The sequence below is a fragment of the Trachurus trachurus genome (genome assembly GCF_905171665.1).
Source record: "Trachurus trachurus genome assembly, chromosome: 15".
Classification (NCBI taxonomy): Eukaryota; Metazoa; Chordata; class Actinopteri; order Carangiformes; family Carangidae; genus Trachurus; species Trachurus trachurus.
Genome location: NC_139906.1, coordinates 10,573,110 through 10,590,565, shown reverse-complemented (window position 1 = coordinate 10,590,565; position 17,456 = coordinate 10,573,110). Strand labels below are relative to the sequence as shown.

Here is a 17,456-nt window from a genome sequence, read left to right as displayed (position 1 = left end):
CGCCTCTTTTGTGTGTTGAATCTGATTAGATTATGAACTTTGGATTTATCACTGACACATGGACATACAAACTCGTCCTCCTCGAAAGCTCTACGTGATAATTTGGCACTTTGGATGACATAGAGACAATAAACAAGTGAGTGTTGTTCGGTGCTTGTAGATGTTTTTTTCTTATTATGTTTATTTTATTACACAAAAACATCCTAGTCGTAGAGCTACAGTAGGTGGCCTAGAAATAAAATATCTGATTTTATCACACCTGCAAAAGACAGTCTTTTTAACCATATATACCAATCATGTACATGGCTAAGAACTTCTGTTGCTCAGATCAAACTCAGGTTGGTGTTGGACACTGATGAGTATTCAGAGCTACTGTAATTCTTGTTCTTGACACTTGTTCAGCTGTCTTACCACCTCAACAGTGATTTCTAGAGACACGCCTTTTGTCTTTGCCAAGAAATGTGTAAGTCGCTTTCTAAGAATGTGATTACAGTTAAAACACATTCAGCTCCACACACACACACACACATTGCACCGCTCTATACTCCTTAATAGGATGAAAGACTGAAACCAGAGTGATGTCGTCAGTTTTGGCATTAACTGTCCTTTTACTACATTGCACTCTATATTTAACTTTTGACAGGTGTTGGTTTGTTTCCTTTTTTGTACACAATCACTAGATTGTGTTTCTATTTCCAGTCTTAAGTGGCTTATAGTTCTGGTGTAGCACGTAGTAGTAGCACTGCAATTCCTGGACAGTCTCGGATGGAAACAAATTAATTAGATACCTTTGAAGTAATTTGTTTAAGCGCAGTAGATTAAGGAAGTACTTGAAAACAAAACTGCTGTAAGACAAAGAAGGGGTGATATAAAAACACAAGTATAGTATGAGTTTAAAAATCTGAAATACGCATTCGCCCTCGTACCTTGACCCTTGAGGAAACTACAACGTAGCGGATGATGTCATGTATTTCCACGGTCTCACCCTTGAACAACATCCTTTATGTTCACATACGTGTGTAAGCAGACAAATATAGCAGCAGTTCTCCCTCTCTCTCACACATACACACATGCCCGTGTCGCGCACTTTGACCTCCACTCAGTTTTGACTGGAGTTCGCTGGGCCGTCCCGGGTGAGAGGGGTCAGCGTGAGACAATAGGCCCCTGACAGTCTGGGGGCATGTGAGGTGGCTCTAGAGAGGGGACCACCACTCAATGTAGAGTCCATAAATGTTAGCCTGACATCATAAAACAATAAATCTCAGCCAAGCAGCGAAACAGAATGAAAAGCAGCACAAGAGAATAATTTACTCAACTGTCAATCTACACTTTATTATATGGTGAAAGTAAAGAGAAGACGAGACTCAAACTGGCAATAAATTACCTGACTGAACTGTTTCTAGAAGTGAAATCATTTAAATTTTTACTTAACCACATACTGCATGTGTTTATTATAGCATTATAGCATTATGGTATAAAAGAAGAGTAACTTTTACTTTCTTCACTACAAGACGGTCTTTTCTCATCTCTGACTTTAACTGTTGCCCTCTAAATGACACACTGTCCCTCCCCTGCCCTCTTTTTGTCTGCGTGTATTTCAGCTGTTACCTCCACCCAACCGGCCCATGCACTTCCTTGTTTTCATTACCACTCACTTTTTCCGTCAACTGATATCTGTGGCAAAATAAACCAAACACAAACCTCTCACCATGCAAGTCAAATAAACTTTGCACCTCTGTCTAACCCTTAGAAACAATAATAAACGCAACACCTACATACACACATCCTGGCCCTGTGCTGAGAGCTTGTAGTGCTGTGTGTAGTGCTCTTCTATATTTTTGTCGGCATATGGGCAGAGATGCAGTGAGGAGATGCTGTGACATGTACCGCTGATTCCTCACTGGGCGCGGAGGATTTTGAGCGAGGAAAGGTCAGGGGCTGTGATTGGAAAGTTGCCACTCCATCGGCTGGTTGAGCGGATGTGTGGGATTATGTCAAATCTGCACTGTATTGTTGCATTTTAGTCAAATTATTCCACTCTCATCTGTGATAATAGGTGCACACAAACATACACACACACTCACACAGCGCTCTACTTACTTGCATAATGGATTGAAATCTGTCTTTGTGGACATAGAGACAGGTGTTACTTTGTTTAGAATGATTGGAGTTGATTTGTGTGTGTGTTCCCTTGTGTGTGCGTTTGTGTGTGTGTGTGTGTGGCCCGAATCTCCATCCAATCCAAAAATCATCCCCATTATATAAAACCAACTTGTTTTTCAAAAGTGTATTATGTTTGGATGAGGAAGTTAAAACCTGAGTGAGTAATTGTTCAGACTTGTATTAAACCCACATTTCTCTTTCTTTCCACTGAAACTCTCAGAAATGCTCTTGCAGCTCTACAATGAATTCAATATCTTTGTTTCATCCTCTTTCACTAAGCATAATTTAATTTTGAAGAAAAAAAACTTTTAGCACTAAAATCCCACTTCTTAGCTTCTTCCAATTTCCTTGTCTCGGGCATTGCTTTATTTCTGTCGAACAATGAGATATTTGCAGAGTGTGAAGTTGTTAATAATTTACTTTTATTCATGAAATACCCAATGTACAACAGAGAATGACTAACCTACATTTTCCTATTTACATCTATGGCAGAGCGCTGATCAGACACCAAAGTTATTGCACATTCACCTAAGGTCCAACCATGTTTGGAACGGGTAGAAGTTACTATAATGATATTTTTTTCACCATGCGTGACTAATGATCTGCTCTTTTTCAACGACTGAACATTATTATAAGACCTGGGTTCAAGAATTGAGCTTTAATAGCATAAACCTCATTTGGTAAAGCTCAGGTAAATCTGCCCAAACAATACAGATGTAAAGTCATTAAAAAAAAGCTTCCTCTGTTTCAGTTGTTTTCTTACTAAAATATGTCTAAAACAACATTAATATGCCATTCTGTAAGAAGGAAAAGTCTTACTCTGTGTTTTCCTTCCGTCTCTGTCTCATACACTTTGCTCCTCTGGAAAAAAAAAAACATCTTTATAGACTTGCTGTGAGTCCACTCATTATCCATTCATTTCTGCATTAACAGTTACACATGCTCATTATCCTAATGCACGCTGACATACACAACAGCATATACGTCCCCACTCTGCCATTGAGCATCCTGATCATTTCAGCTCTAACTTAAATGTCATCATACATTAGCAGTGCTATAATTTAATATTTAAATGTGTTAATCATATTGAAGTGAAGCTGCACCAACACACACACACGCAAATGGTCAAATTCACATCCACAGGAATGTACATGCTGTCTGTGAAGTTACAGCACAAAGGTGTTTAATGTACAATGGAAGCAGTTAATTAGATTTTGTTAACATTTACTTTGATTCTTTTTTTCCACTCTCTTTGTTGTTTTTGTTCATAAATCTTAACATTTACTGCACGGCGCACATTCCAGGTATTAACAACACTAATTCAAGTTGCTTTGTGGCGCTTTGAAGTATCTTTATTTTCACACATACGCACATGTGTGTGTGTCCTTGGCGTGTGTGTGTGTGCATTTACTGTCAGCGATTATATCTGCACACGCTGGATTTTCTGATGTTCTGAATTCCTCTCGCTGCCTCATCAATAGGGCCGAGGTGGAAACACATGGAAACTCAGACGTAAACAAAAAAGGAAGAGCATCTTACTCATGCAAATTGTTTTTCCCTTCTTCCTGTTGGTGGATTTATTTGTAAACAAAAGAAAATAAATAGCCTGCTGCTTTATCTGGAGCTGCTATCGTATGAATGCATTCTAACCTGACTCTCCCTCTCCCTTTCAGTTTGTTTGTCGACCAGTACAGAGCCTGCCTGGCTGATGCTATAAGGAGATTACTGCAACCCAACGTAAGTGTGTGTGTGTGTGTGTGTGTGTGTGTGTGATTGCCTCTGTGTGTCTACTGTATATATCTCTGTTTATCCCCTTCCCCTAAATCACCACCCACTCTTCTCAATCATAATTAGGCCTCGCCCCAAACCCTATACACATTAATGGTCTGACAGGATTAATATCATGTAATGCTTTAATGCTTATTATGAGCAACTTGAATGCATCGCTCTGATCTCCATCTCTCTCTTTCATGCCTTCCCTTAATCATAAATCCGAGGCAACTTCTCCCTTTTGGCCTCGCGATAAGACCCCATGCTGTGACAGCCAAAGCAAATGGGGGAAAAAAAGCAAAAGGCTGGAAGAGATAGGGTTGAGATTTATATTCATCTGAGGGAAAAAGGGTGCATTTTAAGTACAGAGGCCAGAGTGGTGTTGGGAATATCTGTTTATGAAACAGAGTTTAAAACGGCACCGAGGGGAAGGAGATAGGGAGAAACAGGAGGAGGAGGAGGAGGAGGAGTAGGAGGAGAGGACACAGGAAGGGAGGGATGAGGGAGGAAAGACATGGATCAGAGGGAAAGCAGGAGGGGGAGCAATGAGCGCGATGAAGGTCTGGAAAAGATGAACAGCGGGATGGAGGGAGAAGAAGAATATCTGAGTGTCAACATGGTTTTTGTTGGAAATCTTTTCTAGAGAGGTTTTCAGTCACTTTAACTAAATTACAAAACATACAAACAGCAACTTTGACGTGAACTGTTTTCTGGAATTACTAAGAAGAAAGAAAGAAATGGTCCCTATGAAAACTGTTACAGATAATCCAGCACAAATGTGACGCTGTGTCTGGAAAGAGATGTTGCTGCTGTGTTTTTTTCTTTTCTTGGAAATGTCATTTTTAAATGCTGTCAGCACCTCAAAGGAAATCCCATTCACTTCCATTTTATCGAGGTTTGTGGCAGTAATCTCCAAATCTGGACAAAACTATCCACATATCTACACACAGCTTTATTACCTTTGTTTCAAATGCAGAGACAACTAAGATATTATGAGTGGCACGTTCAAGTTTCCAGGAATGACGTGTGCTGACATTTCAGGCAGCGACATGCGCAGTAACACCAGACGCGTGATGAACATGTGTACATGCAGAGGCTGATGCTGATGTGGACATCTGGCCATTGTTGTACATCTGTGTGTTAAGTCTCTCTTCATGTCTCTCTCTTTAATCCAGCGGAGATAATTCAGGGACTAATATGATTTGAGTGTCGGGCCATCAGACTGTTGCTGCCACAAGCTTTGCCAAATATTTAATAATTTGCTAAGCTGATTAAACAATTAACAAAGCAACAATTAATTCTCCCATCTAATGGCACTAATTTGTTGTTTCTGACAAAGGTGGTCCATCCGGTGGGCTGGATCCCCCTTAATCAGCTGATTAGTGCCGGGAGGAATTTTGTCTGTTTGTTTCCTTTTGCTGTGTTTTTTAAGAGAGGGGGGGGGGGGGGGGTTCAGAGGGGGAAAAAATGCAACCGGATAGACAGATGAAAAATCATCTGTCAAACAGGGTGATCCTGCTGTTTTCACTGCCTTTGTGTTCGTTTAGCTTGTGTTGTGTCAGTGTGCTGTTTCTATGTGTCTTCAGTAGTTGTGTGTGTGTGTTGGTGTGAGCATCCCTCTTTGCTCCATTTAATTAAAACAATAATAACACGATCAACATGAAATAAAACTGAAAGCTGAAGGATTTCAAAGAAACTTTGAACCTCTAGGTAATCCTCTTAGCATTTGCAGGACATCTGTGATGCATGTACCCACACACAAACACTCTTTCTTTTCCTCTGTCTTTCTCTCTCTCTCTCACACACACACACACACACACACACACACACACACACACACACACACACACACACACACACACACACACACACACACACACACACACACACACACACACACACACACACACACACACACACACACACACACACACACTCTCTCAAACAAGTCACATACATGAGTAGACATATTTAGACCTTCACATGTGTTTTCTCATTTCTGGGGTTGATTAAAGCTTTAGTTTTTAGTTGTTGTTTTTTTTTGTTTTTTTATCATCTAATATGTACCTGGTGGAAATAAAACACACATTCAAGCAGTTAACAATTTGTGTGTAAAGGTTAACTAACAACAACATTATGAAGAATATGAGGTACTAAACAGTATGTGTGACGCTCATCTGGAGGACCAGGCAATAAAACCCCAAAATGTTATGATAAAAAATGTTCATATCAGTTGATAGAGATAATTTGACCTGAAGAAAAGTAGCAAAAGTAGCTTTAAAGGCCTTAAAGGAGCTCTATGTAACTCCCAACAGTTTAAGAGTCCAGAATAAAAGTTGCAGGTTCAGAGTTCTTTCCTTTAGTGGTAGAAAGCAACGCCAGTTTCTTCTTCTTCTTTCATTTTCTGAAGCTTTATGGCTTGTCCCATCTCTTGATATTGCTTTACAATGTGGGTCTTGGTAGGATGAAGAAATACCTCTGTGTTTTGGGAGGTTTAAAATGATTAAAAAACACCCAAAGGACAATCATGGCTGAATCTCTTTGCAAGAAACAACATTAGCAGACAAAACATGTATATAACATATTTAAAGAAACTAAAATACTGCCATATTAGGTTGGCTCCATCATCAGTATCATCATAAACAGAGGAGGGATCAGACTTGTTTGTTTATGCACCTGTGAAACAATTGGACTGCCTATTAAACAGTCATCTTATTGCTATTGATAAAGACTAAATAATAAAAACTTTCAAGTACTAACTCCCCTCTCTTATTTCGTACCCACAGGGCATGGCATTGGTGTTCGCTCCACTGCGAGGTGAAACTCTGAGACAGTTTTGTCAACTGGCCCAGCAGGCCGGACTCTGCGTCTCTCAACACCAGCAGTATGACGCTCAGGTCTGGGATGTCCACTTAAAGGTAGGAAACTCAGACACTCAGCACGACTCCACAGCACTGAACCCTGCACAGAAATAAGACACGAGAATCAGTTAAGTTTTGGTGAGAGAGATGACTCGCATGCAGTCATCTAATGCAGGTGAAGTGCTCACTGAATCAATAACATAAATGATTGTTCATTTTCTCATCATGGATTTAGTGGTTGATGATTTCATGTTGTTGATTTAAGTGTAGTACAACTAAAGAAATTTGGCGGTGTCAATAAAATGTTTGGTGCAAATTGAAATGAATTAAGTTGAAACCTGGTTAAAGCAACTCAATTACTTTCCAGGAGAAATGTGAAAAATCTGTTGCTTGCTTAATAAAGAGACCAAACACAATCCAGGCTGTGAAACGGGCACTCAGCTTTAATGAGGACTCGTGGATTAGCCTGTCGTTTGATACTCAGAGACACTTTGGGAGACACACCAGAGCAAAAACAAGCTGCCTTAACTTGGCACTGTGTGTGAAAGAGAGAGAGTGAGGGAAGGAGAGAAAAGGAGAGTGAAAAGAGAAAAGGAGCAACAGAAAGCACATGAGTAGGCAGTGTTAGAAGAAGTGGTGTCCAGCTGTTATCTCCATTACACACACAGCTACAGAAGAACAGGACAGCAAGGAGTGGGCTAAATTGGTGCACACATGTTCAGCTACACTGGTGGGACAATTGGACAGACTGGCCATTAAAATGCCTGTTAAAGTAACCTCAGCGAGGAAAATCTCACTCCTCCTCTCCGTCTCTCTGCACTAGCATACTCTACAAGTGACCCTTTCAAACTGTATCTGGGCTGAGGACACATTTACAGAAGTGACTGACTTAAGACTGAACTTGGTCAAATGGTCACAATCCATACTTGGCCTCCTCGTCCTCTCCCCTGCAGTGAGAGTGTTGGTGGCCGCTGTTTTCTAGTGAGGAAACCACATCTGGAGAAAGACACAGGCAAGGCAAGGCAAGACAATTTTATTGGTATAGCCCATTTTTTCAAACAATTTGTCTCAAAGGGCTTTACATAGCATCATAACAACACCCTCTGCCCTTAGATCCTCACATGAACTGAGGAAAAACTCCCAGGAAAACCCTTTTAGCAGGGAAAAATTGGAGAAACCTCAGGGTGAGCAACAGAGGAGGGATCCCTCACCCAGGACGGACAGACGTGCAGTAGATGTTGTATAAAGACAAGAAAACAGTTTATAGCACAGAATATGCAAAACATAGAAATGTTAACAAGAGCTGATGAAGGCAATTTCTGTTAGGATGGAAGGCATGAAGGGCAGGCCAGATTAATGGGAGGACTGGATGGCAGACTGGTTCATGGGAAGGGAGGGCAGGCCGGTTTAACAGCAAGGGAAAGGGGGGGTGCAGGTTGGTGCAGAGAGATGGAGCTCCGGAGGATCTGTGGAAACACAGAGACAACAAGGCCAAACTACAAAGTGCAATAGATAAAGTTAATGAAAGTTCAAACTGTGCCAGAGGAGAGGAGAGGGCTCCATGTAACCAGATGTGTCCCCCAGCAGTCTAAGCCTGTAGCAGCGTAGATATTAAATACTTCAGAGCTACCTAAACCAGCCCTAACTAAAAGCTCTGTCATAGAGGAAGGTTTTAAGCCTAGACTTAAAGTTATGGTTGGTAATCCTGTTCAGAAACAGTTTTTGTTATACTGGGTGAAATGGTCCTTCTATCCTGAGAGTAGTCAAGACATTATGCATTCAGAAAAAGGAATGGAAATAATCAGACCTTTGTGGCAGCTGCAAAACTCTGACCAATCCATACCTTTCGCTCTGAAAAGCAAAAAAACCAATCAGATGCCTTCATGTCTAGTTCTGTCTACCTGTACGCCCAATCAAGCTGCCGTCTCTCTCCCTCTCTCCCTCCTCTCGCGCTGCTCTCACTCCATCCAATGAAATACAGTCAGTTTCTGTTACCAGTCTTTGCAAACCTTGAAAAATATGTTATTGTAGCCTACAGTTAATATGTATTACAAAACACTCTGTATAGAAAATGTAATGCCAGTCATGTTACATTTATATACATACGTACTGTCGTAATTCACTACTGTACATATTTATATATTGTGCTATAAATAAAGCACACTTACAGATTTCATCATATGTTCTTTAAATGAAAACAAAACATGATTGACTATTAAAAAAGTTCAATCTGGCTTAAAGCACACATGACACATCCAGTTGTTCAATATCAAACCCAAACCACCATCCTTTCCCAACTAAAAAATAGTCTTTGGATGAACCATGTTTTAATAAACCCAAGCCCACATGTGTTGTAGGACTCAAAAACATATTTGGCAGAGCTAGAATCTCAATTTTATATGTTGTAACTAAACCCAATGAATAAACAAACACAAAACAGTGTTTAATCTTCTGTTTAGTTTCCACTCTATAGCAGCACAAGAGGAGCTGAAGTCTGGGAAAGAACAAAAAACTATGGACTCGGAGAAAGAAAAAAAAAACAAAGTTAAGAGGGACAGAAGTAGCCTCTTAAAGTAGATGCTGCCATTACCTTAGATTGAAAAGAAATGCATCTTTGAAAAAGGTGCTGAGAGAATTGATGAGGCCTCAAGGCCACACAATACTCTGAATATTATTACAACATTTTCAACAGTGGAATAAATTTAAACTGAAATTGATTTGGGTAAAAAAAAGAAGAAAAAAAAAGAGCATCATGAAATTATGCTGTTTTTTTGTTTTGTTTTGTTTGTTTCCTTTTCTGTGGTATGTCATGGGTCTCTCAGACCAATTAGCTCACTGTTGAAATGTACACTTCCTTCTCAGTGACACACACTGCTACACACAAACACACACACACACACAAACACAGTGGGGTCAGGTGCTGTGTGCGGATATGAGGACAAGTTGAAGTGCCCCCCTCACAACTGAAGGTGATTAAGTCTCCTCTGCTTATCTTCTGATGAACACTCTGAACAACCCCTGTGTGTTTTCTTTCTGTGTGTGTGTGTGTGTGTGTGTGTGTGTGTGTGTGTGTGTGTGTGTGTGTGTGTGTGCTTGCATGTGCCTGAATGACCATTCTAGACACACACACACACACACACACACACACACACACACACACACACACACACACACACACACACACTGTACGCACAGATAGGAAACAAGCTATATCACAATCCCACACAGACCAGACATCACTCAGACAGCATATTGGCTAGACATTACACACAAACACACACACCACATGATGATATCACAGCGAAACATACACTGCCACCATGCACACACACACACACACACACACATACACACACACACACACACACACACACACACACATGAGCAGCTGCTGCTCATTTACACTACAGATTAGCTTTCTTCAGCTATATTTACTTTCAGTGGGTGGACCACAACACAAGAAAAATGCATATCAGACCCGACAGTGGAACACACACTATGGATTTTCTTTCACCGGGGCTTAAGACAATCAAAGACGTCTCCACCAAAAGCATATGTATACATTTAGAGGAAGAACTGACACTGAAAAGCCTCAGTTAATTTTTACACTGAGAATCCCAGCTTCTTTAGGTTATAAGCAAACACTCTGCGTTATACTAAATGAACTTTTTCTGCCTAATTAATTTTGTTTATTTAGAAAAAAGAAGTTGCCTCCTAATTTTTAAATATATATATATATTCTATGTTTCACTAAAATGTCAAATGTCATAAATTTGTCGACGAAACAAGAATTTGTGCTACTTGTGATTAAGAAAATATCGGACATTTAAAACATATGAATTTTTAATTCTATGGCAAATGTGTGCAAAATGACTGTAGATGAAAATCAATGTAAAAAAAAATCAAATTATGAAGAAACATAATAAAATGGACTATGTAACGGATGAAACTCAACACTCACTCAGTCATTTGCTAATGATATAAAAACCACTCAAAGCTGTGAAATGATAATAATGAATTATCTCCCAATCTTTAACTGAGAATCCCAGCATTACACTCAGCCACGCCACAATATCACGCAATTGGTTGAGTTTCCACGTGTGTCGTTTTGTCCGAGTTTACTTCTTCTTCTCATGTTCCCTTAGCGACTCACAAGCTCCTCCATCTGGCACAGATGCTGCTCAACAAACGCAGCGGTGGGTATGCTGGCATCCCTCGCCGCGCCAGCTTTGACACACGTCAAATTTGATTTTGTTTGGAATATACTGCCAGTCCTCACATTCGCTTTGCATGTGTTTGTGTTAAAAAAAAAAAAAGGAAAGAGCTGGGATTTTTTTTTTTTTTAAGCGATTCTTTACAAACCATCTCTAGGCCCCGTCTCGCTACTCTGCAGTTTTTCACACAAACACACACTTTCACCCACTGACACAAACACACTCGAGGGACTGCCGACAGCAGGCAGGCCCGATGTGCAGCAGTAGTGTGTCTAAGAACTGTGTGAGTGTGTGTGTGTGTGTGAGTGTGTGAGTGTAAGGCGTGTGCTGGGACGGGCAGACAGGGCTAGTGCGTTATCCTCTTATCCCCACTGTTGTGGAATAGAGAGGCAAGCAGCTGGAGGGACTGCAAGCAGCCTGATAATGCCAGCGCTATTTTCTAACCCGCCATCTTAATCTTGTTACTCAAATGGTTGTGAAGAGAGAGTCATGAATTTTAATTTCTCTCAAACGCACAAGCACACACACACACACACACACACATGCAAGCGAGTGTGTGTGCACATGTGTGGATCCCCCGTCTCTCTCACATGCATTAATAGTATCCCCACTGCGTCCATGCACTCACACTCTCCTCCCTGCCTCCTTCTTTTCTGCCTCCCTCCTTCACTCTTTTTCTCTCTCTCTCTCCTGGCTGCCCCCTCTCCCTCCCTCCCTCCCCCCCTTTCTCTGACATATCTTCCTTCACCCTTCTCTACTCTCCCTCCCTCTGTTCCCCTCTATCTTCCCATTTCCTACATCACGACCCACTTCTCTATTTATTCAAGCCTGTCCTTCTATCCCTTCCTCTACTCATCTCTCCATCCACCCAATCCCTCATTCTCTGTTTCCTAATCCTGCCGAGAGAGACCCCAGACATCCGGTTCATCCGTTCCTTCCTTGTCTCAGAGCCCCCCTCCTGTCTTTTTTTTTTTCCACCTTGTTCACTTTCTCTCTGGTCTACGCAAGCAGGGCAAGAATAAACGAGAAAAAGCAGGAGGCGGAGAAATAGAGAGGCGAAATGAGAGCACAAGAGAGGGAGACAGAAGCTGGGGCGAAAGTGGCAATAAAATAAATGACTTGCACCTTGGAAAGGAAAAAAAAAGAGAAAAGATTGTGGGGGTGGTGGGGTAGGGGGCTGGGTTGAGAGCCGATTTAGCCAGCCACCCATGAAGCTGATTAGGCAGCCTGCGATCAGGAGGAACAGCTTTGCTTGTTAAACTTTTCACCTCTGCGAGCTCTCAGCCCTCACCGCGTTAAGCCCCCCCCCCCCTCCTCCCCCTCCTCCTCCTCCTCCTCCTCCTTCTCCCGCCTCTCTATCCCTCCATCCCTCCATCTATCGCTTCCTTGCTCCTTCCGCCTGGTAGAATTTGAATGTGAATGCTGGCCATGGTCCCCATAGCAGGCTTAGCATGGGGGGCAGGCAGCTGCCCCTCCACGCCCAACCACCCCCTGGGCTGTCTGCTCTCCCTCTCTCCCTCTCTCTCTCCCTCTCTCTCTCTGGGGGTCACAGGTTCAACCACCGGCCGGTGCCTGGAGGGATGGCCACGGGAAGATAACACACATGAAGGGCACTTGGGGAGAAAGGGAGGGACCGATTGAGAGGGGAGAGGCAGACACGAGCAGTGTGTTCATGTTCAACAAAAAAAGACCGAATTAGGAGGAGAAAAAAAACACCAAGGATGAGGAGAGAGACGGTGTTAGAGGAGGAGATCTCTCACTTTTTCAGGATGGGGTTTGGGAGAAGGGGAGATGAGATGTGAGAGAGAGAGAGAGAGAGAGCTGTGTCAAAGGAGGATGTGAAGCAGGACTTCAGGAAGCCATTTAAATCACACAAACCTTCTTATAAGTCCTGTTCAAGACGCCACCTCTTCCCCTGGTTTCACTGACAGCTCGTAACTGTAACCCATTGTGCTGCTGATAAGATGCTGCATCACTTTACCCTGCTCCATCTCGTTTGCTTCATGACGAAATTTTGTTTTCAGTTATTTATCTATTTCATTCTAAATTTCCAGATTAGACACTTTGTTTAACCTGTTGTTTTTATCTAAAAGAAGCTTCAAACACTCCAGTGATTTCAGACGTTTACATTATGTTTCCTGCACTGACACAACTAAACTGCAATACACTGCATTTCTAAATTACAGCCTTGTTAAAATAATTTATCGAAGTGCGGCTAAATAACGAGACAGGCAGGTGATTATGTAGTTTCATTGAGGCCTTCTATCCTTACAGCAGAACAAAGCCTATAGATGTTCTCCTTTTTCTAAATTAAATCGAATTAAACTACCAATACTTTTTAAAGAATTTTAATGGTAATAAGTTGACATTTTTAAAATCTTATGTATTACATTTACTATGATGCTGCATGGAAAAATTGGATTAAACCAGAACAGCTAGAGCCCACAGCATCATGACTTTAGTAAGTGCCAGAAAACCACCTCATTTGTTGTGAAACCAGCCCAGGTCGGGGTCGGAGGGGAGGTCACTGGCAGAGCCACAGATGCCGGAAGTGAATGTCGGGTCAGTCTGAGTTTCTGTTTGTTGTGAAGAAACCTTTTCACACTGTTCTGCACTATCCTGTTCTCACCACACACACGCCCCCACACACACTCACAGACGATCACACACTCTCACATGAGCGGAGCCCACTAAACTCACTTTCATAAGTCTCTGATCATTTGGCCAGACGCTGAGCGAGCTGATTAGCTGGTGCATGCTCAAACTGCCAAGTCTGCTTAAGAGGGCACTGAGTGGGCACCACATGGGCACCCCACAAAGCTCAGTGTGTGTGTGGGTGTGTGAGAGAGAGAGAGAGTTTGTGTGTGCAGATACGTACCACAATGACACTGGAACACCTAATCAAAAAACTTGATTGGAAACTAATATGCTGATAATGAATTAGTTGTTTAATTTCCTCGTTATAGGTTCTCAGGTATCACAGTAAGCTGCTTTACTGAAAATCTTTGGGTTTTGAGCTGTTGGTTGGACTTTAGGAAACTGAAATGAAAAATATATTCATTGAGAAAATATTAGAAGTTGCATTGAGAACTAAGCTGGTTAAATATTGAGTGTATGTTGCAAATGATTAATGGTATTGCTCTTAAAAATCCATAGGAATTCATAGGGGTGTGAATCAAATTGGTGTTTATGTTTTGTCAACTGTGGTGGTAAAGTTTTCTAATTAAAGGTTCACTGAGACAAATAATAAAACAAGAGTAAATGTTCTTCCACACTCTGCAGAATATTTTAGTTGGTGTTGTTTTAATTGCTTTTCATGTTTCGTCCTCCTCAGATGCAGAGAGAGGGAAAAGAAGCGTACGACGAGAACATCCACTATCCTCTTCTCATCACCCTGACCAAAGGACCTCAACCTGCCAGCCACTCTCAGTAAACCAAAACAAGTGAGCCCTCATCTCCACACAGCACCACTCCACATGCTTTTGGATATTTGAAATGGAACGATGCTACAGAGTTGTATCAACAACGTGATCCACATGTGATCTAAGTGAGGAGGAGGTATTGCACTGAAAGAGCAGTATTAGAATACAGTAGGGCTGTGTGTGTAGTCGAAGTCGAGAGAAAGAGATTTAAAAAAAAAAGTTGTGGCCATTTTTGAAGCATTTATTTACATCGGCCACTGAGAGGATTTATCACTGATGGTGCAGAGAATATTTGAGTGTGCGTGTGTTGTAGTTTAAAGTGCTGGTGAGGAACGACCTCAGATCAGATCCAAAGCCGTGCAGATAGATGCACCGAAGCTGAGGAGAAAACAGAGGTGGATATATTCTTGTATGTTAGTTTGTTTTTAACCATGTGCCATATATATATAATGCTTAAAGACCTCAGCCCTTTAATCAGGTGGCCTGTCACAGTGGTAGTTGACAAGACACCTGATCAATCCTCCCCTCGTCCATTTGGTTAATTTACCATCTAGGAAAGTGAACCATGAACCAGTCAGTACTCTCCATCTCCTACTGTAGGTGTCAGTTATTCAGTCAGTTGGCCGTCTTTCACCAGTCTGTGTTACCTTCTGTCTCTGAGTTTCTGGCCTCAGCACAGAGCTCAGCTCTAATTCAGAAACTGTCACAGACTGTGGAGCAGCTCACAGTTTCCTTTCTATTTTCTTCATTTCCTTTTATTCCCTCTTTTCTTCCACTTTAATGTCTTCTAATACGACTCACTCACCCAGGCAGAGGTCAGTATTAAGAATTTCTTTTGTGCATTAATTACAACAGTGCATTAACATGGAGACTAATGAGCAGTTGTTGCTGCCTAGGAGCTACAGCCTGCAGCGACATCGCCATGGATACAAGCAGTCCACACACTACATCACATTTAAATTTAATTTCACACAGCTCTGTTGGTGTTATAGTCGCTGTTTGAACTGTTGAACAGACACTTGCTCTGACTCTGTAACTCCACCAACGTCACCTCCAACCCCTGCTCCACACATGGTTCATTCAGAGTTTGGTACACGCTGCTAAAAACTCAAAGTCTGAATCCACCTTCTGAGAGAGCGATAGAGAGAGAATACACGCACACATTTATTGACAAGTGACCCCAAAACTGTGGAATAACCGCATGAAACTAGATTTTTCTTTGCATCTTTTTTTCTTTCCTTTTTTGTTGCAATACAGACCTCTCAATAGTTTCTTACCTCCAATGTCCACTGGCCTTCTCACTGAAGCATCTCGCTTTACATAGGCCAGCTCTGTCTTTGGAGCTGCTTCTGTCCAAGTGACTTTTGAATTTATGTGTATGACCGCACATGTTGAGAACTGATTGAAACAACTTGTTTATTTCACCTCTACATGAGGAAGAGAATACTTTGCCTTTCCTTCTGTTAATATCCTCTTTTCCAAAAAATTCAAATGATGAGATACAGTAACTAAAGCTCAGCCACAAAGTATTTGTTACCACAATGACACTAAATGAGCTGAAAATTTGTGTTTTTTTTCTATCAATATAAAAACACAATGTCTACAAAACTGAAAATCTGCTGAAGAGCAGATCAGCTTAAACAACAACACAACACAGCCACATCCAGTGGACATCCAGAGTTAAAATATGGATTTCAATTTGATAAACTGGGTGGAACCATAGTTCTTAAAACCCCCACAATCTTTTAATAACCTCAAGAGAAAAGAGTTTTACACAACAGCCCCTCGGTTTTTCTGTTTGCATTTTTTCAACACGGTTTTACTCAGGTCTTTTCCCCTTGAATTCAGCTGTTTCTTCTTTCCTGCGATAGTAGAACAATGCCAAGTGTCAGTGGGTCACTCGAGCCTAAAGCTGTACCTATCACTAGTAAGGTGTTTTCATATTTCACTGTGATCCATTGCTGTGTACAACAGCCAAGAAGCTATGCAGTATCTCCCAGTGGCTGCTGTTTACATTCCTCATGTTAAAAGAAAATAATCCACCTTCAGAAATAATAATAAAAAAAATAAGTATTCCCTTTGTGTAACTACTCTGAAAAGTAAATTAAGCCTGTTTTATCAGTGGTCTCAATGCTTTGAGGACTTAAATTGCATTGCAGAGGTTTAGTAGTGTATTTAATTACATTTTTATCTATACTGCGGTTTGCTGTATACCTTTGATATCTGTGGGCTAACACATAAAAAAACCATCCCAACTGTGACCGTGAGGAGTGACTTCATCACTGTCTGGTGTGGCGTCACCACCGTCAACAGTGATGTCATTTTACAACCACTGTTTACTGTGACATCTGCGTTGCATTTGCTGCTTCTTCTGCCTCCGTTTAGTGACAAACTCCTCACCCGGTGCACCCACGAGCCGCTTTCACGCGGTGATGTCGTCACTTCCTGTTGTGATATTAGTGCTGTATGAGAGGACACTCGCCACTTCTCACTGTGACAGACAGATGAAAATTCAGAGACCGTCACATGATCTTTGTTTGAATTTGCTAATATCAATAACAACAGTTGGCATAAAAAAGAAAGCAGAGGAGCTCTGCTACAACAGATTAATGACACTGTATTATGGGATGTCTCAGCTAGGCTATAATTTTGATTATCAAACTCACAGGCCATGTCTACACTAATCCAGATCAATTCCTAATTGAATCTGCTTTTATTAATTTTGACCTTTTTTTTGCAACCATCAAAATCTGAACCTGAAGAGAACCATCTATTTTACATAAAGTAAAAGCTGCTTCTGTAGCATTTTGCTCTCAGTGAGCAGTTTAAAAAATACTGATGTGCAGCTTGTCATCTGATAAAGCTGCTGGCTCAAGTGCTTGTGCATGGTCTAATACACTATCACAATATTTCAGTTTCTCTACTTCAGTGTGGACATGGCCTAAAATAGTGAGTCTGAGTCTATCAATTTCCCTCTGCTTCATTGTAATCAGTGGGTTGAATATTGTACTTTGCTGTGTAAGAGT

General features: G+C 41.3%; 1 protein-coding gene across 2 annotated transcripts in view; it reads left to right on the top strand.

The window, feature by feature from the left end:
• The window catches only part of camkmt (calmodulin-lysine N-methyltransferase), a 103,551-nt gene extending 86,400 nt beyond the window's left edge, over positions 1-17,151 (top strand). Inside the window, exons 9-12 of one of the 2 annotated variants that reach the window (XM_083987589.1) lie at positions 3,837-3,900; positions 6,720-6,851; positions 14,343-14,451; positions 16,816-17,151. In XM_083987589.1, coding sequence (XP_083843715.1) covers positions 3,837-3,900; positions 6,720-6,851; positions 14,343-14,441 — 295 coding nt within the window. In that variant the 3' untranslated portion in view covers positions 14,442-14,451; positions 16,816-17,151. Of the gene's footprint in view, positions 1-3,836; positions 3,901-6,719; positions 6,852-14,342 lie in introns of both variants that reach the window. The other variant, XM_083987588.1, reaches the window with a different exon arrangement.
• Positions 17,152-17,456: the final 305 nt, after the last annotated feature.